Source organism: Cheilinus undulatus, linkage group 4 (assembly GCF_018320785.1).
Source record: "Cheilinus undulatus linkage group 4, ASM1832078v1, whole genome shotgun sequence".
NCBI lineage: Eukaryota > Metazoa > Chordata > Actinopteri > Labriformes > Labridae > Cheilinus > Cheilinus undulatus.
Genome location: NC_054868.1, coordinates 18,867,287 through 18,890,876, shown reverse-complemented (window position 1 = coordinate 18,890,876; position 23,590 = coordinate 18,867,287). Strand labels below are relative to the sequence as shown.

Below are 23,590 nucleotides of genomic sequence, written 5' to 3'. Positions count from 1 at the left end.
CCATATGTCATGTAACATTGTGTCATGTAATGTTATGTCATGTTACCTTAAGTCATGATACATTATGTGTCACGTTATGTATCTTTACCTCACATTGTGTTATGATTTGCTATGTAACATTTTGTCACGTTATGTTCTGTCATGTCACATTGTCTAGTTGTTTTATGCCATGTTACATTTTGTTATGATGCATTACATTGTGTTACAATGTGTAACATTGTGCTATGATGTGCTACATTGTGTAATGGTACGTTAAATTGTGTTATGATGCATTACACAGTGTAATGATGCGTTAAACAGTGTAATGATGCATTACATTGAGTTAAGATGTGTTACATTGTGTTATGGTGTAACATCATGTTATGATGCATGACATTGTGTTACGATACATTATACTGTGTTTTGATACATTACATTGTGTTACGACATGTTACAGTGTTATGATACGTTACATTGTGTTATAATACATAACATTATGTTATGATTAGGGCTGTCAGGATTAATCACATTAAGAAACAATAAGTGCAGTAATTTTTAATTGCATGCTTTATATTTCACTTTTACACACTATGTTTAGCTCTTTCAGCATCTCCCTGTACCAAAACTGGACGTCAGTTACCCCTAGTTTAAGAAAGTAGAGAAACCTTAAATGATGCAAAAACAGATTTCAATGCAAAATACAAGACTTATAGAATCGGATAGAAAGGGTGTGATTAATTGGGATTCACTACAGAAATCCTGAGATTAATCAAGATTAAAATTGTTCATCTTTTGACAGCTTTAGTTATGATCATTACATTACATTTCATTATGATAAGTGGTTGATGGCCCAGGATAACTAAAACATCATACTGCAATGTTTGTGTGATAGAAGAGACATTACGAGACAATAATGATTAAGTCAACCACCCTTAGCTTAAGGAAGTATAAAAATCAAAATGATACAAAACAGTTTCTTGTTATTAGCTGTAGAATGTGAAATGCATTTTAAAGGATACAATATGCTAAGGTTCCCTTAAAATACCTTCCATTACCCTATATAACCTAACCTCACCTTATGCTGCCTTACCTTACGTCACATCATGTTACATTACATTAAGTACATTATGTATATTCTGATATGATACTATTCATTCGTTATGTTATGTTGCATTATGTTTCACTACTATAAGTGGTATATGGCCCAGGATAACTAAAATATCATGCTGCAGTGGTTCTACAGTTACTTACCTTTTGAAAGACTATCATATGATGATAAATCACCAGATCTGAAGAATATAAAATGGCTCACAATATCAAGTTAAAGGGTTGTTGTGCTTGTTCACTTGAATTACCCTCAATTGTGTCAAATGCACCAATTTGAGGAGGCATGAAGATGTGACAAGGTGGATCGTACTGCCAGGAAGGTCTGTTTACAGCATCATTAAAAAAAACAAAACAAAAAAAACTTAAATACTGATAGCTCGCACCAGTGAATCCATTTCAAGTCAGATTGATATGGTGCATTGATATTTTGTCTTACACTATCCTTAAAAGTCGGTGGGTGTCCTCACACTCAGCTTGAGTCTATAGCACCCTGCCAACAAGAGCACTGTGTATCCTACCTGTTTATCTGTTTCCCTTCGCATTGTTTTTTTTTCTTCCAATTAGCACGTTTAACATCACATTAATATAAACAGACTTTATTTTTTATTTATTTTTTTACCACCAAATATACCAAATCACTCAAGTTTCTTCACACAATGGATTAAAATACAATTCTGAAATTTCATTAACATACAGTCAGCATTTTGATATTTATTTGGTTACTGAGGAAGAAGGTAACTTGCATTTTAATCTTAGTGCTGCATAACTTTTCCAAGAACCACGTTTTATTGAAGATCTGCCCCTGGAAAGAGCTGTAGCAAGCTGTGGTGAGGAATAGCTCTAGACAAACTGAATGCGTTTCACAAACCCTCATGCACTGAATATGACTAGCTTTCACTTATTTTTAGCACACATTTGCACACATATACCAGCAATTTAGTCCGCACCTTCATCCCCCTCACTCATGGTGCAACACTCGAAAGAACACCCTCCCCCAAAAACATGAATCAACAAACAAAGCATGCACAACTACAACCACACAATCAAACATGAACAATATAGTGCATCAGAATAGCGAACTCCCCTGTACCAACCATCCCAGCAGTCCCTGCTCCAGGCGATTACTTCCTGGATCGCCACAGAGCTTTTACACTTACTGTAGCTGGATGGGTGTGATTTATTATTTTCAATAGGCTATTTGAAAGATTAGAAAAAAGACTAGAAGGATGGCCTTCTTCAAAATAACGCTCACTGTGATCACAGCGTTTCAACATAGTTGCAGAGGAGACTGGTTCAACTACTTATGAGCCATGCAGAGTTCATCTCTCTCTCTCTCTCTCTCTCTCTCTCTCTTAACAAACCGCTCAGTATAAACATCAGCCTGGTGGGCAGAAAGTTGAGGTGGCAGGCATAAACGGCTCACTGCGCTCAGCACCACGGACAGAGAAGGAGCTCGCGGACAGCTGCTGTCCATCGGAGCGCTGCTGAAGAACGTGAGGAGTTTGGCAAGGCGTCTTTACTGTTTTTAAACTGGACTTGGATATTTTTCCCCCTGTTCGCCAAGTAAGGTTGTTTTTGTCTTTAAACACCGCGCACGTTTTAGTTTCTCGAGATGTCGCCTAAGATTTTTGCTTTTCATTGAAAGTCGCTCCTCACGCACTGAGCCACGATATGAGCAGCAGATACATAACCTCGGGTACATCTAAGATCGCCAGATTTGTCTTTTAAAGAACTGTATTATTACAGAAGTTGTATTGAACAGATTGGCCATGGGTAAGAGCCGTGATGCCAACGCCATTCCCACTTTACGCACGACGCAGCGGATGACATGTGCTGCAATTTAGATGCCTGTAATCAGTCATTTAAAGCATTGGATGGGTAATAATAATAGTTTATGTGTAGTCCTGATGAACAGTTATAGAGTCTAATAAAAAACTACGGACACCACGTGTTCGACACTTGTTAGAGTGTTAATACATGAAAAAATCTCTAGGGCACATCGCGCGAGAGGACACGAGTTATTTCTGTCAGGAGAGATTTAGTCTGATGTGTCACTGGATTCTCAACCGTTACAAGAGCAGACTAACAGTCCCAGGACGCAGTAGGTACAGGTCAGACACCTCTAATCCAGATTTCCTACGATTTTTTTCGTCCTAATCATTCCCTGCAACTGATTAATTTCCAAAATATGAACGCACATAGCAGAAGTAAACTCTTTCCTCTAAATTTGTGAAAAACACTGTTGCACCAGCTTCCTTTTGAAAACCCACAATGCAGACCCCAGACCAGAGTCCCTGGGTCCCCTTTCCATTAGACCTCAACTCCAGTAATGGAGCCACTCCCCTACCTTTCCTTCTCTCCTACTCCCATCTCTTCAACATTTCCTCCAACACATCCACCATCAGTGCTCCCTTCGAGGGCAGCAGCACTCTGATGACAGCCATCATCTCCATCACTGTTTTTATTGTCGGTCTGACCGGAAACACCCTGGCGATCTACGTGGTCCTGTGCTACACCAAGATGAAGACGGTCACCAACATCTACATCCTGAACCTGGCTGTGGCAGATGAGCTTTACATCCTTGGCCTGCCCTTCCTTACCACACAGAATGTGCTCTCCTATTGGCCATTTGGCTCCTTCCTGTGCCGTGTGGTCATGACTGCTGACTCTCTGAACCAGTTTACGTCTATTTTCTGCCTGACAGTCATGTCCATCGACCGTTACCTGGCTGTGGTTCATCCAATCCGCAGCACCAAGTGGAGGCATCCCCGTGTGGCAAAAGCAGTGAGCGCAGCTGTGTGGGTCGTGTCCTTCATCGTGGTCCTGCCAGTGGTCATCTTCTCTGATGTTCAGGTATCAACCCACTCCTGATTACCACTTCTGTTTTTTAAGTCATAAGATGTGCCACATTTCAAAAGTGAAAGCTTTCGAAGGACCTAGACTGTGTAGCCTGCACTGCTGTGACATGACTGGTCTTAGGTATCTTGCAGGTAAATCCTCTGTCTAAGGTATCTAATTCATGTTCTTATATGTTAACATGCAGCACTTAATGAATGGTACTGCATCTGATAGTGGATCATATATATTCATATAAGTTACAGCAGCCAATTTATCAGTATTTGGCTGTATTGATGTTGCTTAAAAAAAACAGTCCGGCCTGCAAGATGTCTCATTAAAGCAAATCTGGCCCCTGACTGAAAATGAGTTTGACACCCCGTACTAAGCCTTGTTCTGTCAGTTGTCTGCTTTGGGCCGTTCTGGAGACTTTCTCAGACTCTGATCTAGAAGCAATCATCTCTGCCTGAAGATGAGCAGTGATCTTCCTTCCGTCTCTAATACTTAAAATCATGAGGTGTCTGTCATTTGCGTCAGTTGACTTTCGTTTCCTGCCTCTTCCTTGGCTCATTTTGTAAGTAGCAATCTCTGTGACTGACTCAAAGAATACCTAACCAGACTGTGAGAATGTGTTTCCCTATTTGTCTCAGAGACCATCCAGCATCATGAAGTGCTCTTTATTTTCAGTGAGCTCTCCACATTTTACAATTTCGAACAGGAATGATGAGTTTCAAACTAAATTCACCCTTTTATACCAAAATTGAGCCTGCTCACTGGGCTTCTCTGAGAAGTCAGAAATTAATCAAGCAACACATACAACCACTAAAACAAAATTTCTGTTCAGGAATGCATGTAAAGACCTACAGTTTGACATCTTAATCAAGGAAAAATAATATGCTTTACTGTTTTTTTGTTTGTTTGTTTTTTGTAAAAAGGTAAATTTGAAAATACATGGATAGCATTTATAACTAGAAAAGCAGACCTCCGCCATTAGCCCTATCTCCCAATAGTACAGAATCCTTCAAAAAATTCCTGGATCCAGACGGGGATCTGGATCACTCCCAAAATCTAATCAGTTCTTCCTTATGCCATTTCTGACATTTCCTGAAAATTTCATCAAAATCCGTGTACAACTTTTTGAGTTACGTTGCTAACTAACAAACTAACAAACCCTGCTGATCACATAACCTCCTTGGTAGAGGTAATAATTTTATTATTGCATTGAAAATATTATTTTGGTTAAAGAGCTTCTTCATACTGATGTATTTACCATTACAGAAACATAAAAACATAAAGGGTTTTAATATTTTAGTTTTAGAGTAACGCAAAAGTACTCTAACGCGTTGGTTTTAGAAGTAGGTAATGCAGTAAAATAACAAGTTACTTTTCTCAGCATGTAACGCAGTAATCTAACGAGTTAGTTTCAAAAGTAACCCTACCCAGCACTGATCCTGAGCAAAATGACTGATGCCTGAGGAGTGATAGATTTACATGATATGTCACAATCATATCTCAGTTGTATTTATTTTTGTATTTATTTGCATTTTAATGACATGGCGTTACTTTAATAATTTATTTTGAATTATTTAGTGGATCCTGAAGCTGTGGCTCCCGGACCCCAGGGGTCCCCGGAGCCCAGTTTGAGAACTACTGTGCTAAATGTGTTAATAATGGCAGTAAATAAATAGTGATAATTTTGGCAGCTATTTTTAGTTTTAGTCTTAGTCGTTTGATTAAATGTCTAAAAGTTTGTCACATTTTAGTCATTCTACCATTTTTAGTTTACGTCTAGTTTTAGTTAATGAAAACTCAAAAATATTTTAATCCGGTTTTAGTCCATAAAAAGTCCTCACATTTTAGTCTTACTTGTAGTCCAAGCATTTATTATCTTGCCTAAAACTGGTAGCAAGTTATGCTAGTGTGTTCTGTGCACCCTGCTAAACCTGGGGTCCCTGCTTTCTACAGCTGAGAGGCAGAATAGCTACAGATGCATTGTTTTTGACAGATGCATTGTTTTTGACACAGTGGAAATTGAATTGTTTGAATGTCCGACAAAAACTAAATTACATTTTAGTCTAGTTTTAGTCAACTTGACAAAAACAAAACTTACTTTTAGTCAGTTTTAGTCATAAAAGATCTATTTTTGGTTCATCTTAGTCTAGTTTTTGTCATAGAAAAAAGGCTGTCGACGAACATTTTTAGTCATAGTTTTAGTGATGAAATTAACGCTGGCTAAATGACATATAATATTGCGCTTGGATATGCCACTTCTGTGCTTTGCCCCTCTCTCTGATTTCATTCAAAGCCACAACTTTGTTCTTTGAGACATCACGGACTCAAAATGAGCAACTCATGAGTTAAAGACACCTTTAAACAGCTGTTAAAGACATCTTAAGATGATTGTGCAGTGCTGTGCTCAAGACAAACAAAGGACACTGACTGTATATTGCTGTTATTACAGACATCCAACTTGGAGAGGAAAGAACACTTTTTACCTGTTTACTGTACTTCATTTCAGCAGCATGAGTGGATGATATTCAATTAATTACCCAGCTGCTCATAATGCTATACCAAAATTTTCTGATGACTGGACTCAGACTAAGCTGTTGTCTGTCACATATCACTCTGCTACATCAAAGGTGGCATCACTCATACCTACTGAGTGCACTACAAAACAACACTTGCATTTAAACTGGAGAGGACGGTGGAGTGAAAATCAATTTCTTGGCAGAAATCTCAGCAGTGATGGGAGTGCTACCAGTGCTACCACCACCACTGAGCCAGACTGTCATGATCCAGATTTTGATTTGTTTTGATCCTGAGTTTCTCTGCTGTTTCCTTTATTCATTCTCTGTTATTTCCATATTTCTTGTTACTTTGTATGAAGGTTTTCCGAGTTTTTAATTTTTGGTATTTTGTGACTTAGTTTTTTACTCCTGTGTTGGCATTTGTTCTTTGTCCCCTGTGTTTCATGTTTAGTTTAACTCCCTGTGTTTGTATTTATTTCCTTGCTCCCCTCCTAGTGTCTCTTCCTGGTCCAGTGTTCTTGTGTATTGTGAAGTTTCCTGTTTTATTTTGTAGTTGCCTTCCCTTGTGTGTGATTCCAGTTTTTCTTCCTGCCTCAGTTTCCCTCCACTGTGATTCCCCTCACTAGTTTCACCTGAGTCTTGTTCACCACACCTCTCCGTGTGCAATCACTCCCTGTGTATTTAGGTTCTGTTTCTCCCTGTCCTTTGTCAGATTGTTGCATGTCTTCCCAGTTTGAATGTCAGTCTGTGCCTAGTGTTTCTCGTGTTTTTCTCTGGTGAGATTTTTGTATTCTGTGACTTTTTTTGTGCACCTAGTTTAAAGATTTTTATTTGTAGTTTTTGCCGTTTCATTATTAAACTTGGATTTTCTTTTGAGTCTGCATTTTGGTCATCCTCCTCCTTCTCATTTTGTTTTTGCATTTTTGCTAAACCTTGACACATACTGCCTGTAGCTAGGTAGAGTTATGTAAGCTGTATTTATTGATTTAAGTTAGAATTATTTAACCAAACTGGATGGAAATTTTTCATGTAATTAAAATGCATAAAACTGACAAAAGAAGTCAGATTAATATTTTGAGTGTATGTAAAGCAAGAAAATCTGTCATTTGACCAAATTATTGTTATACTTTGGCCATAAAAGTAATTATTTTTGTTGAGTAATAGTTACTACACTGTTTATATTTGTTTTTTCACTCATTTTATTTATTGCTTTTGCAATGCAGGCATTTCAGATGTTGTAAAATCAACAAGTAATTGTGTCTTATAATCGTGATCTTGGTACCACTCAAAGCAGCCCCAGGAAGAGCTACATATTTAACAGCCTCCTGTCATCTTAATTACAGTGCATTTGGAAAGTATTCAAACCCCCCTTCATTTTTTTCAATTTTGTTATGTTTCAGCCTGATGTGCCAGAAAAAAAAAGTTTTTTTGTCATTCATCTACACTCAGTACTCCATAATTTTTTCACAAAGTGAAAACAGAATTTTAGAAATTGTAGGAAATTGATGAAAAATTAAGAAATATGAAAGTATCACATTGACGGAGGGGAGCCTTGGCAACAACACATAAAATTTAGCTCATGTTCCTCCCATTCTTTTTGATCTTTCCTGAGATGTTTCTACACCTTGATTGAAGTCCACCTGGGGTAAATTAAATTGATTGGACATGATTTAGAAAGGCACCGCTCTACAGAAGGCCTCACAGCTAACAATGCATTTCAGAGCAAAAACCAATGCCTGCAGAGCTCAGAGACAGAATTGTTGCAAGGCATATCTCTAAAAAAAAAAATCTGCTACACTGAAGTTTGCCAAGAACCTCAAGTGCCCAATAAATGAAATCTGGGCAAAACTCACTCACTGGGCTTTTCAGGTCAGGTCTGATATGGGAGCATATGTCAGTTTGGCACTTTGCTGTGTCAACCTTTCCTGTACTGCTCTGGCCTCCTGATGGCCATCGTCCAGCTGCCCCCTCCATGTTAATTTCTTACCTTGAGACCAGCCCACTTCAAGCACTGGCTTTAGACTTTCACACAAAGTAAGATGTTGAACTGAATATTATCCTGCACTATTTGGTATTAATGGAAGGACATACAATGAAGAGACAGAACTGATGAATTTATGTGCAGTTTCTTAAACACCTCCAAGAACTTAAACAAAAGCTATTTATACATGCACTGAAAGAAAAAAGCAATGCAGAAAGATCTGTAACAGAAAACACTAAAGCTTTTAGAAAAGAGTTTGAAAAGGATGTAACTTCAGGGTTTTCTGAAACATGCTGGTGAGTAGTAGTGAAGGCCACTGGTTCGATAGCAACCAAACAGACTTGATGGGTAGACAGAAACATGACACTTTCTTGCAGTGGCATTCAAAATGCCTATCTAAAACCTTGTGATCATGTAATTTTTAGGTTAAGGTAAGGGTGAGGTAACTGAGCCCCAAAGGTTCAACTGAGATGCATGTGTCCTGGAATTTCAAAATATGCCTTCACAAAGTCATGGAAATGGCTGGGTGGGAGGAGGGATGATAAGACACACCCACTACCCCCTTTCTGTTGTCCATTATCAGCCACAACATTATTCCGTCGATGCTGCTTTATAAAGGCTGATTATAAGCCATGATGTCATAACTGATCCGACCTACTGCAAGTGTAGCATGATGATATATTGTCAGAAGAGACAAGTTCATACATGATCCACTTTATTTTAAGAAAAACATGGTTTATTCAGAATCTCAAGCAACAGCACTACATTACCCACAATCCTAGAGTGTCACAGTAACATTCCTGATTGATTGATGCTTCATTTGCCTGAGAAATTTAGATGTTCTGTTGCTACTAGTGAACTTTATTGTAGTTTTTAAAATAATTTGATTTAAATGGGGGTCATAAAGATACATGATTTGAGGAGAGGATGTAAAATATCCATTTTACTTTGAAAAAAACATGGTTTTGCACAATCTGCGGTGACAGCACTACATTACCAACAATCCTGGACTGTCACAGAAATGCCTGTGATTGGTTGAGCTGCAGATTTTGGCTGTGGGCTGCTCCCAGTGAGGGTAACGGTCTGAAAAAAGTGGGCTGTTATCTTTAAGCTCTGTAGTGATGACAGATGGCACAACATACACTATATTGCCAAAAGTATTCACTCACCCATCCAAATAATTGAACTCAGGTGTTCCAATCACTTCCATGGCCACAGGTGTATAAAATCCAGCACCTAGGCATGCAGACTGTTTATACAAACATCTGTGAAAGAATGGGTCGCTCTCAGGAGCTCAGTTAATTCCAGCGTGGAACAATGATAGGATGCCACCTGTGCAACAAGTCCAGTGGTGAAATTTCCTCGCTCCTAAATATTCCAGTCAACTATCTGTGGTATTATAACAAAGTGGAAGCGTTTGGGAATGACAGCAACTCAGTCACGAAGTGTTAGGCCACGTAAAATGATGGAACAGGGTCAGCAGATGTTGAGGCACATAGTGCGTAGAGGTTGCCAACTTTCTGCAGTCAGTCGCTACAGACCTCCAAACTTCATGTGGCCTTCAGGTTAGCTCAAGAACAGTGCATAGAGAGCTTCATGGAATGGGTTTCAGTGGCTGAGCAGCTGCATCCAAGCCATACATCACCAAGTGCAATGCAAAGCATTGGATGCCGTGGTGTAAAGCATGCCGCCATTGGACTCTAGAGCAGTGGAGACCCGTTCTCTGGAGTGACGAATCGCATTGGCAATCGGCGGTTGCCAGAAAAATGATACTTGTCTGACTGCATTGTGCCAAGTGTAAAGTTTGGTGGAGGGGGGATTATGGTGTGGGGTTGTTCTTCAGGAGCAGAGCTTGGCCCCTTGGTTCCAGTGAAAGGAACTCAGAATGCTTCAGCATACCAAGAGATTTTGGACAATTCCATGCTCCCAACTTTGTGGGAACAGTTTGGGGATGGCCTCTTCCTGTTCCAACATGACTGCACCAGTGCACAAAGCAAGGTCCATAAAGACATGGATGAGAGAGTTTGGTGTTTTGGGATGAATTAGAGCGGAGACTGAGAGCCAGGCCTTCTCGTTCAACATCAGTGTGTGACCTCACAATTGGCTTCTGGAAGAATGGTCGAAAATTCCCATAAACACACTCCTAATCCTTGTGTAAAGCCTTCCCAGAAGAGTTGAAGCTGTTTTAGCTGCAACTGGTGTACCGACGTCATATTAAACCCTATGGATTAAGAATGGGACGTCACTTAAATTCATATGTGAGACAAGGCATTATAGTGCAATTTTGGCAATATAGTGTATGTCCCAGAGCACTTAGTAATTTCCAAAAAACAGTTGTTGTACACAGTTTCAACCTGTAGAGGTCAGTTGCAATGTGTATTTTTAGTAATGAGCATGGTATTTAAAAAGATATTTAGGTATTTTTGAAGTTGCTTTTGGTAGCTATACATTGCTACCAAAAGCAATGTATAGCCTCTATAGATTTCAGTGTGCATTGCATATTTTAGGGCTGGGCTATACAGTGCTACAGACAGGGTACAGTTAGTTACTCTGTATAATTTAGCAAGTTTTAGGTAAACATGGGCTAGAGAAAAACCTAAAAAAAAGCTTTATGATTTTCCTCCAGAAAGACTCCATATTTGGCACTATTTTGCAATGCAACTTTAAATTACGTGTTCTTCTGCCTCAGTGTATTGACATCTGATCAGCTAAAACTAGTCATTTCTTTTCACTTCAACAGCTGACACACTGTTTTCATAAGGTAAACATTTTGTTCCAACTGTAGCTTGTCTATTTATCAGCCATCAGAGGAATCAAGCAACAGCCATAAACTTACTTGGATGACAAATTTTCCATTCAGTTTTTTTGGCTGGGGTCAGTGTTTTCCAGTTTATCTTCAGAAGGGTGTTCAGAAAAAGGTGTTCACAAGGCAGGGGATTCTGGAGGGTGAATGATGCAGACTGGTCAATTATGGTCAATATAATTTGACTTTTATAAATAAAAAGAAAACAACAGAATATCTTTAATGTCAAAGTGAAAACAGATTTCTACAAAGTAATGCCAAATATGTAAGGTAAAACAAGTGACTGCATAAATTTTCACCCCCTTCGAGTCAGTATTTAGTAAATGTGCCATTGGAGTCTGTGTGGATAGGTCTCAGTCAGGCTTGCAGGCTTTTACTCAGTTCTTTGCAAAAACACTCAAACTTTCAGGTTGCAGGATCGGGGATGAACAGCGCTTTTCAAGTCCAGCCACAAATTCTTTATCGGAAGGAGGTCTGGGCTTTGACTCAGCGACTTCAGAACATTTACCTTAATGTCGTTCTTTTCTGTGTAGCTTTTGTTGGATGCTCCTGGTCATTTTCTTGCTGGAAAATAAATCTTCTCCCACTCTTGCAGACTGAATAAAATTGTCCTTTAGAGTTTGCCCATATTTTGTCATATTCATTTTACCCTTTACCTTTACCGGCCTTCCAGGGCCGGCTGCTGCCAAGGACCATCCCCACAGCATAATGCTGCCACCACCATGCCTCACAGTGGGGATGGTGAGCTTGTGGTGAAGTGTGGTGTTTGGTGCCAGAAACAGCGTTTTGTCTGATGACCAAAAATCACCATTTTGGTCTCATCAGATCAAAGAAGTTTCTTCCACTTGACGATGGTGTCTACCTCTTGTTTTTGTCAAACTCTGGTTGAGATTTATATGAATTTTCTTCAACAGTGGCATCCTCTTTGCCATTCTCCATAGAGCTTTGACCGGTGAAGAACCCGGGAAGCCGGTTGGATGCACATTCACTGCTCTCTGTTGATCCACATTTCACTAATTGTGAGACTATTACCAATTTGCTGGACCTCTGTTGATTTAGGTCTGTTACATTAACTGTTATGATGAATATTTGTACAGTTGCTTATTTTACATTACATATTTTTATTTATATGACATTACTTTGTAGAAATCTTTTTTCCCATTGACATTAAAGAGGTATTGTGGTTTTTTTTTTAAAGGGCAAATTATATTGACCATGAATGATTTATATAACCAATAAAAGAGTAAAACATCCAAGTGGGTGAATACTTTCTATAGGAACTGTAGGTTTTCATCTAAAACAAAAGGAAGTGGTCTGAGGGTTTAGTTACTGGTTACTCTTTAAGTTTTATAGTCAGAGACTTATTATCAACCTCCTCAGATAATGAGCATAATTTATAAATCTTGTTTTTAATATTTCTGAATTACTTTTGACTAAATTTATTTCTTTTTAGGACACATTTAACTCTTGCAACATGATCTGGCCTGAGCCAACAAATGTGTGGTCAACAGCCTTCATCCTCTACACGGCTACGCTGGGCTTCTTTGGGCCACTGCTCATCATCTGCCTCTGCTATCTACTAATTGTTATCAAAGTGAGTGTGTGTGTGTGTGTTTGGCCTATTTAAAAACAGCTCATGTATAAATTCATCCTGAAATTATCATCTACAATGCTCATTTCCATCAACCTCTGTTTCCTTCCCCTCCTCTTCCTCCTTCTCCTCCTCCTCTCCTTCATCATTATCTCTTTTAAATTCACCACCATCCTAATATGACCCCTTGGGTGTTTTCCTCACAGGTGAAGACCTCAGGGGCACGGGCGGGCTTCACAAAACGTCGGCGCTCGGAGCGCAAGGTGACACGAATGGTGGTGGTGATCGTGGTGGTGTTTGTGCTCTGCTGGCTGCCGTTCTTCATCATGAACATGATCAACCTGGTGGTCATCATACCAGAGTCAAGCGCCAGTGCAGGCATCTACTTCTTCACTGTCATCCTGTCCTACGCCAACTCCTGTGCCAACCCGGTGCTCTACGGGTTTCTGTCGGAGAACTTCAAGCAGAGCTTCAGACATGTAGGCTAAATGTTGTCTGGGTGTTATCAGTGCAAGGGTTCACAGCTATCTTAAAATCAGACCTTGTCTTTAGATTAAAGTGGTTTTTTTTTAATATTCAGTCACATTTATCTGATTAGACAGAGAAGAAGAGGAAGTCAGGCATCCATCCCGTTAATGTATAAGAAAGCGAGATGTCCTGTGTTAAATATGGACCTCTTCTGTCATTTTTAACAGTTTTTATGCCGTTGATCTATTAATTTTGGATTGTTAGGAATGCACTACAACCCTCTTGTGCAGATCAGCTATTGTAGTCTAATCACTGAATGTTCAGCGACACATTTCTAATCGTAAACTGTTATGCATGAGATGTACAGCTAAATAATACTGACCTAAGATCAGACAGTTGTAAAGAGAAGCCATAGGAGACAGAACAGAAGCTCTTTGTGTATTAAGAGTGCAGTAGTTTGCGCATGTACACTTGGACAGCTGAGATAAAAAAAAAGTTAAGTAAAATAGTCATTTTTTACCTTAAGCTAGAATTAACTAGAGAAAAGCACTATTTATAAGCTGTATGTGTCGAGACTTTGGTAAAAATGTCCTACACAGCGTCTATTATTTTTTTCAATCAGAAAAGAAGCAGAAAGAAAACACAAAGACCATAAAAAAGCATAATTATAGAGATGGTAAAAGGCAGTCAGCAAACCTTTTAGTCATATTTATAGTCAATGAAACGAACACTGGGTTTAAGAAAAAAGCTGCCATTCGGTAGATATTATTGCCCTACTGCTGTGTGAAGCAGTAGTATGAACTCAGAAACCAGAACCTTTCTCTTAGCAGTGTACTAAAGCACATAAGGTTGTCAAGGTTGTGTTAAAGAGGCCATTCTACTCAGATATAATAAAACAACTCTGAATTTATTGAAGGCTTAAACTCCTTGAACTAAAGAGGAGCCTTGAAATTCTTCATGACATAGCCAAGGTCTCTGCTAGACAATGCAAAAAGCATTTAGTATAAAGATTATATTGAAACACAGCGCTTTGTTTGAGGCAAACAAGGATGGATGGTACCATCCAGGTACACCTTCATCATAAATGTAACTGTTTATTGCAAAATGTATATAGACTTTTGCTTAGCATTGAAGGCTCTGGTCAAAAGATGTTCCCTGGGTTACCTAAACAGCATGCTTTGACTTTACAGGAAGTACAGCACCCATTTAATCTGTTGCCCAGTCTGAGAACAGGCCTGATTAATCAGTGTCATTTTAGGAGAACGAGGCAGTAGCTATGGGTTTATTTTTTAATAATGGCTGCCGCTGGTGCAGCAATCAGCTTGGATAGAGCTGTAGTCTCTTTGCAGATGACGACAAGCAGCAGCAGAGAACTTCTCTTAGGGGACAAGAAGTGATTTCTATATGGACAAATACTACCAAAAAGACCATGTTTTGAGCTATTTTTGGCTATGCCAAGTATACAAAGTATGTTCAAATAAAACAACTCTTAATTTTTTAGCTACTTTTATGTCCTAAATGTGGCAAAATATTTAGAAAAAAAAATTATTTAAAAAGCTGAAAAAACAGCAGGCAGGAATTCCAGGCTTTCATAAAGTCTGGACGAGTGGTGTCACACCATACTCTTGCTTTGCGGTGTGGTTTGGTTTGGTTCAGTCCAGTTTTGTCATGTTTTTTTTTCACATTAAACTCTGATCTTACTGATGCTCGTCCAGTCTTGCACATTGTGATTGGAACTCTGTCTTTTTTTGGAGATCTAGATCATTCAGCTCAGTAGAGCTGGTTTATCAGTTCCCAAATAGCTCTTCATTTGGTCCCAGTTTGGCTTTTTCAATATGGATTAAATAATGCCAGGAGGATTGGAAACTACACTCAAACAGGAGCTAGCTACAGTGGGTCACATTAAAGAGCCATTTTGTAAACATGCTTGTTCATGAATGGCACATCATTACTCAGACTTTTACCCCACAAGGCTTTTTCGGTTGATAGTGCATCAGCGTTTCAATTAAAAGCATGTTTGTGACAAAATTAGGATATTTAATATATGTCAAAAGGGCTCAGCTAGCCTCTTAGCTCAGTACAAGACTCCTCTAGACTCCAGTTCCCTTCCTCTGGCTAGACGATGCTGAGAGGTCTGCAGGACTGACTGACTTGTGATATTGATCGGCTCCATGCCAGGTATATTGGTAAACTGTGGGAAAAAAATAATTTCTTGTAAAGTATAGGGATCATACTCAATGTATTTAGACATTTTCTGATGATTATTGTAGCGTACAGGTCCCTTCTGAGCTGTTGAGTGCTAACTTTCCTCTCTCCCTATTCATTTCCAGTGGCTGTCCCCCACTTCCTGCCCCCCATCAGGCATTTGGGATCACATGATTGCAAACAACCTATAGTATGGCATTACTTTTATCAGAACTGGACCACATTTATTTATCAAAATGATCACAAAACTGAATTGAAAGCTTTTCATGATAGAAAAGATGTTTTCACTCTTCTCCCGATCTGCTTCAGCATGAATAATGGATGGGGTTCAGTTGCGTTCCAAGCCAGTAGTGGTGAACGCTGCCGGTGAAGCTATTAGCTCAGACGTAGCTTTAGCCGCAGGTTTTTCTTTTTGATTTTTTTTTGTTTTGTTTTGTTTTTGTTGTTTCAAATCTGGGCAGTATTTCTTTATCAAAAGAAAAGTGCAGTACCACAATGAAAGTTTTTCTTGGGGGAAAGATGCTAGCTGCCATCTGAGTGGCAGTTTGCCTTTTTACTAGCGTTTCTCTATGTGGGAATCACCAGACCTCCAAGGGGTGTTCTCCACTGCTGTGTGACATCATCAGTAAGAACCCATAGCAAATGCTTGATAACAAAAGGGGCAGAAGACGTTTGACTTGTCCACTGAGCTGTCTGTGAGTTTTTAAGGTAAAATGAGACATTAAGGAGCAGTGGTCCAGCAAGATGCTTCAGTTGCTTAACCAGTGTGCTGAAAGGGACAATAAAGCAAATGATAAATCCTGATTTTAAAAAATTGAATGCTTTAATTAATCACAGTTTATGCACGTCTGACAGCCCGACTATAAAGGTTAAGAATGACCAGTAAATCAGAACTCATGCTACTATTTAGCAGCATCTTCATTGTTTATTAAACATCCACTGTTGACAGAACATATTTAAAATATAAGGTACGACTGGACATTGTTCATTTAATTTGGTGTGTATCTGCTTGTCCATTGCAACTTTAACATCTAGGTGTTGATGTCATAATCAGCAGTCATGCACAGTAAAGGTCAGAATTCAAACCATCTGTGTGGTCGGGCCAAGCCGTATATGCTTGCTGTATTTCTGAGTTTGCTTCTGATTCTCCGATTGTTGTTTTGTTCATTTTATGCCTTGCAGGTCCTGTGTATGAGAAGTATGAAATGCAAGGCCAGTGGTGTTGATGACGGAGACCCGAGCGCTCCTCGCACTGAGAAAACCACGGCACATGACTGCGTTGTGCTCTCCCCTCGTGACCAGGCCTATCATGACCCACAGAGCAGCCAGGTACTACTGTATGTCTCTTTGCTTCTGTGTTTTTCTTACAAATATAGGGATTTTAATGACAAGGATAACAGGTAAACAGAGAGCTTACAATACCATTAATACTTTTGGAAGAGCAATGAAAATAAACTTGTCACATTCACAGCCCCACACACAACACACATGATCAGGGTTTACCGGTTCTGAGGCATCAGATCAGATCGGGCACAGAGAGTCACTTCTGTAGCACACCAGTCTTACAGAAATGTATGTGTAGATCTAATTAAAGGATGGTGAATTAATGCTGCTGTAGGGGGTTTTATCAGGAAAAACTCTGAAGCAGGAAGTGAAATGAGATCATTTGTGTTTATCATAAAGAGAAGAATTTACTCATTAGAAATGACGGCTGACTATTCAGTAATTCACAGCATGTGGTTAGCAGTAGAACTGCTCAATTATAGAAAAAATCCTAATCATTATTATTTATTTATTTATTTTTGGCCTTTATTAGATAGGACAGTGGATAGAGTTGGAAACAGGGAGGAGAGCGGGGAGAGACATGCAGGAAATAGTGCCACGGGCCGGATTCGAACCCGGGTCGCCTGTGTATATGGCGTGCGCCTTAACCACTCGACTACCGGCGCGCCCTAATCATTATTATTTTGACTAGAGCGCTGCATGGAACGCTTTTCTCAGTCCCACTCCCACTGGATTTCTGACCATTACCGCCCACTTCTGTAGCACGTGCCGTCCAATCCTGCCCGCATCCTGCACAGATTCTGACAATCCATGTTAAATATTCAGAATAACAGACAGTAGACAGTATGTTTACATGAAGGAATGGTAATATTAATGTGTTCACTTAAGAACCACCATGACAAAGTTTTCTTCCTGAATGAAGGAAAACTCCAAGAGAACAACTGCAACACTCACATCTTCATCATGCATAATGGTGCCTCACATAAAAAAACAGCTGAGAGTCTCAGACTGATTCAACTCCTGGTTATGGCTTAGTAATAGCAATGTCAAAGTAAACTTTACTGACCTTATTTACTCATCATTTAGCATGATTTATTTTAAAGTCGTACTGAGATGAAATTGTTTCTCAGGAAAGTTTGTGCGTCATAAAAACTGCAGCACACTTCCATCAGCTCTCACATATAGTAGACTAATCTGTACTCTGTTAACACCATGCTGTTATCGTCCTCGTCATTAGATGCTTATTGCAAAATGGAAAATTTGTGTGGAAAGGAGTGTTTTTTTTTTTGTTACCAATTAACTGCATAGTGGCTCAGCATCTCCAAGAGAAACGTATTTGTGGTGATTGGCCTACAACACAATAAGAGGAGTACAAAAAGCTGTGCCTTATTTACAAAGTTATAGTGCATGCACTTTATTGTGGAGCTTTAACAAAGCATCACACCGTTTGGCATCACAGAGACGGACACATATTCAAACATGCTTAAGCAGCAAAAAAACAGAGGCATGAGCCTGGTGTAATTTCCATCTTTTGACATGTGTGTTTGGACGTGAAGGCCGTCAGCTTATTGGCATTTTGGCGGTAAACTGAAGCAGGAGGTGCAACACTTTAGGATTTTATGGAAAATCTGATTTTTTTTATTTTTAATTTTTTCAAATGGCACCAGTTTTGAACCAGTACACCCAAGAAGTCTTCTGAGAGATATCAAGGAGAATTGGAGCAACATTGTGGTGTCCATATTGAGACAGACGCACACACAGACAGAAACACAGACACACCTCCACGTGTAGTTGTGAGATTGGTATTGAGATCATGATTATTAAACACCATAATGCACAGATTTTTACAACATTTGCCTTACATGCATTTATGGGACTTAAAAACTCTTATTACTATGAAAAACAATCAATAAATGAAGATAAATGAGTAAAAAACATGAATATGTATATTAATGATATATAATGACAAAATTGTCACTTCATGGCCAAAATATCCCAGTAAATACTGAAATATTTACTACATAATAAACCTATTGATCAATGAGTGTAGCCCAGCATGTGACACATTAATCATTGAATCACAATCATCTTGTTTTCATGAGCATGGGAAGCTAGAATTGTGACTGAAATCAAAACTGGTTTAATTCGGCAACAACAGCTAGCATAAACAAATAATGGCCAAGTCTATTTTTGTTTTTTTTTGTTTTGTTTTGTTTGTTTGTTTTTTGCATTGATTTTTGTTCAGCCTAGTCAACAACTTCAGAAGTAATCTGGTGTTCTGATTAAAGAACAAAATTTCCCTTCCAGATGTCCTAAAAACAAAAACTATTGGTTTTTCTTGGTTTGCCAAGTTACTTCGACTTCTGCTTGTGAACCTGAGGAAAACGTTTTTTTTTTCTTATGATTTACTCAGAATTAAGAGGTGTTACTTTTCCAAAATAACACTCAGATTACTTGTATCATAGTTACAAATAACACAATGTGTTACTCTACAGTTAAAGTAATCTGTTATTGGTTACCTTATCGTAAAAGTTATCCATTACTGAAAGAAAAATCCCCAATTATAGAAGTTTCATGAAGCATCTGCACTGTTTCTGTTTCTCTCCTTCCTGTTGGCAAGTTGGCACATAGCTGTGAGCCGCAGAAGATGAGCATTGCCTTGTCAGTTAACAGCTCATGTTGTTTTAATTGAATCAGCTGTGCAGCCGTTCCAATCATGCATGTTTATTATGTACAACCTCTCTGTGATACTAGATGCCTTTGCCTATCTCCGTGTCAGATTGTGACTGTAGAATAACGGTAGAACTGATTATTTCAAAGGCAGATGAGCCGTCCACTACATGTGATAAATAACTGAACCAGAGGTTATTTTGTAACACAAATGTACTCTAACGCGTTACTCTTCTCATTATGTAATGCAAGTTGATGAGTTTCATTCATTCATTCATTCATTAAAATCTTTATTCATTCTAGAAAGTAGATTGAGGATTCCCTCATTTCCAATGTCATCAGGTGAAGGTTAGAACTTACTTCCTTTAAGTAGTCTAAAGTATTAATCACCCAGTTCAAGCAAAAATCACCAACAACAAGCATTTGGAATAAACATACTTTGAAAATAGATATGTTAAAGACTGTACAGAATCTGCATCAGCAGATGGAGGTCTATACACACCAATCACCACCAGCCTAGAAAGTCCCAACTGGATCTTTAAGGCAATTCATTCAAAACATTTAGACTTTGTGACAGAATCTAAAGCAGACACGGACAGATCAGATTTGACGTAAACTGCTATTCCACCTCCTCTCCCAACACGGTCCACTCTAAATAGAGTGTAACCTGCCAAGGCTATATCACAGTCTTTGATACTTTCCTATAACCAGAATTCAGTCAAAACTTAAATGTCTGGTTCACACTGTACAACTTAAACATTAACATGGTCTAATTTGTGCTCTAGGCTCCTAACATCTAAATGGATGATTCCCAGGCCCTTTGTAATGGAGGACAGTGTGACGCTTTACGTTTAAAACAAAACCAAAGTCACGTGAACTTGGCCCCGGGGATGTCATTCACTGTCTGAAGTGACCTCAGTAGCTTTGGAAATACAGTGGAGAGCATGGGTTAAGAAGACACTGCATAAAATATATCACTGGGCAGCATTTGCTTGCCCCGGTTGTTCCGATGGAGACCATCACATCTAAAAACTGCATCCCTATCCCAACAGGTGTTGAAGTTGTCAACATAGCCACAGTTTAGCAGCCTGCTAGGATGCTCACACACACTTTTGATCATCAGTAAGGGACCGGAGATAAAAAAAAAAAAGCTTTTCCCACTGGATTTAAGGATGTTAAAAAGACGATCAAAATCCATTTTGACAAGTTTGGACATGCACGACAATCGTGGCCTATTACCTGAGCTCTGGGTATGCAGTGGGTCAACAACAATTTGGACTTCATCCCTCGGATGAGGGCATCTCTAAAAACAAGGGTCGTTGGCAGAAGCTGCAGGGAGGGACCGCTGGAGGGTCTCCATGCGGGCCTGGGTGAGGGACTTCCAGAGCGTTGGATCACAGCTTCCTTTGCCATCCTACTACGGGGGGAGGAGGTCGTTTGCATGGCTGGTAATGATCTCCCCGTTGTAGGATGCCCCACCGCCTGACTCGTTCCAGCCTTGTAAAGCTGGGAGTGAAGCAGCAGTGTCAGCGGCAGCCACTGTCGATGTAGGCCCCTGTTCAGTTTAGCTTGTTTTCAGCCGGGCAGCCAACAGTTGTGGTTGTTGGGTAGCCGAAAGCTTACTTGGTTGGACAGCAGAGAGCTGTGCCGGAGCCTCATCGCCCAGAACCGCAAAGCAGTTTGAAAGATCCAGGCGAGGTGGTGAAGCTGTGATAGCCAAGCTCCTACTCTTGCTGTGGGCCACCACCTCTGTCCATGACAGGCGACGTAGTGTTGAGCTGGAAGAGGGCCAAGGACAGATAAAGGAGTCCCAGTGGTCTGTGTCCTGGAGGGCCAAGCTAACAATGATGTCAGTCTAATGACATATGGGGCTTTTCCCCTACATTGAGCAGCTTGGCTCTACTTAGTTTGACTTGGCATGGCAGCGCAGCAGGGCACTTGCTTGTCCTACCACAGCTGAGCTACCATTTGAGGGTGTGTCTTGAGCTGATGATGCAGAGTTTTGAGTCGATGATGTTAAATAGCTGCGCTTCAGTGAGCATTGTTATTTCAAAGTTTTGTGTAGCGGCTCCTACTTTAACACGTCTGTGAAGCATCCTCAAATGATGACAAGCCACTGTGACGTCACCGTGGCACACTTGGAGGTGGGGCAGACGCACTTGGGCCCTGCTTCAGAGCAGGACTATTCTGGGTGCAGCTCTGTGTAACTCGGTAGCCCGGTTAAGCTCAGTGTGGCCAAACTTGTGATGGAAAGTAAAACAGTTTGAATTGGCACCCCCAAAAGTTATAGTGGAAAAGCCCCAATGCATCTGGATGCATGTGATCAGGTGGATGCAGGTGGAGGTGAGGGGCCATTTGTTTGAGTTGCTGTGTCTGGACAAAAATGCAAAAAATGATTAGAATTTTGAGGAAACAGTTCAATTTGCTTAAACAGTTCCAAATGCAGCATCACAACTGTCTGGAGGAACTGAAAGTTAATTTGGTAAATTAACGAGTATTAATTTTTTTTGCACTTGAAAGACCTCAACATCAACTTAAAAAAAAAAATCCTACTGCTTGTTTCTTCTCTCCTTGTTGTTTCTTCCATGACTGACTCTCTTCTCTTTCTCTTTGTGAAGATCTTTCCCCAGCCTGCAGATATGCCTACCCCTCTCACAGCTGCTGACCTTCACTGCTTCAGCCATCCAAGTCTGTCTGCCTCTGCCCGTGCAGGAATCGGACCAAGCATGACGGTAACCCCCATGGTAACCCCGCCTGAACTTCCCACCATCACTGCCCTGGGGACTCCGTCCTCCTCTGCATCTGCAACTTCTCAGCAAGAGTAACCAATGACCATCAGAGGAAAGAAAACCTGATTTAAAAGCAGATATAAAAATCCCCATCAGACAGTTCTCAGACACTCTCATACATGCATTCATTCAAAATGCAGTGCAACATTTTCCTACATATTTTAAAAAACATCCAGAATTTTTTTTGGTCCTTTTGTGTATCTGTACTCGTTGAACCTTCTTCTACCAGGCTCCATCTTTTTCTCCATTCAGCTGTCTGACAGAAGTGCCTTTTCAGCTGCTCTCAGCCATTGTCCCAGCTCCTACATCAACACACAGGAACCTCGACTCATTTCTTCTCTCAGCTCCAGTCATGTACAGGCTTGCTTTTCAGAAACAAAGACGCTGAAAAATAAGCTCATTTAATTAAAACTGGCATTACAGGGTGCTTTTTACACAACAACACTGTGATTCGTGCTAAAGAGATGAGGTGTTTTTGGGTAACAATCTTGCCGACTGCAGCCTTAATCAAACAGCTACACAGCACAAAGCGCTTGGTCACTATCAAGTTTAAAATGTCTAATGGTAAACTTTGATGGGTACACAATGAATGTCAACATCAGTCAATCTTTCTGGAAAAAAAAAAGTCTGTTGTGATATATTTTGTATACTGTTTGTATTTCAAAATGGCTTGCTTGCTGTTCGTGAGCTTTTTCAGTCAAAGGGAATGTGACTCTTGGCCTGCTCGGTGTCTTTCTTTAGACATGAAGCCAACATTGAACATCAAATCTCTGACCTCTCTGCTTATGCATCTGTAATTGTGTATTTGGCTTGTTGGTATGTTTACACATGCATGAGGGAACATGCAGGTATGTGCATATTTTGAATCAGTGAATCAGTTCATGTTTTCCTTCCGAAGTTTGAAAAACACAAGGGTTATTGCAGCATAAGTGTATTGTACAAAGGCGTATTAGGGCCACTCAAAAACAACAAATTAAAGGATCAGTTTATTTATTTATTTATTACTTTTTAAAGATTTATTGTGGGCATTTCTGTGCCTTTATTTGATAGGGGAGGACAGTGGATAGAGTTGGGAACAGGGAAGAGAGTGAGGTAAAGCATGCAGTAAAGGGCCTCAGGTTGGATTCGATCCCGGGCCATCTGCATACATCGGGTGCGCCATAAACCACTAGGCCACCTGCACTCCATCACTTTATTTTTGAGGGAAAAAACGTTTACATCAATAACAGGCACGCGCAGCTCTGGTAGTAACCTGCCGTAGTTTATCTCTGAGACTGACGTATACAACAAGTAGAGACAGGTTACAAAAAGTTAAATTAATCTGAAAGCCCTCCATTTTCTAATGATGCT

The 23,590-nt window shown here is 39.8% G+C and overlaps 1 protein-coding gene across 1 annotated transcript; it reads left to right on the top strand.

The window, feature by feature from the left end:
* The first annotated feature begins 3,357 nt into the window (after positions 1 to 3,357).
* LOC121508853 (somatostatin-like receptor F_48D10.1) lies at positions 3,358 to 22,276 on the top strand. The gene is made up of 5 exons (XM_041785965.1): positions 3,358 to 3,939; positions 12,687 to 12,827; positions 13,031 to 13,303; positions 16,680 to 16,826; positions 22,070 to 22,276. Exons 1-5 carry the CDS (start codon positions 3,358 to 3,360, stop codon positions 22,274 to 22,276), a joined length of 1,350 nt encoding a protein of 449 aa, XP_041641899.1.
* Positions 22,277 to 23,590: the final 1,314 nt, after the last annotated feature.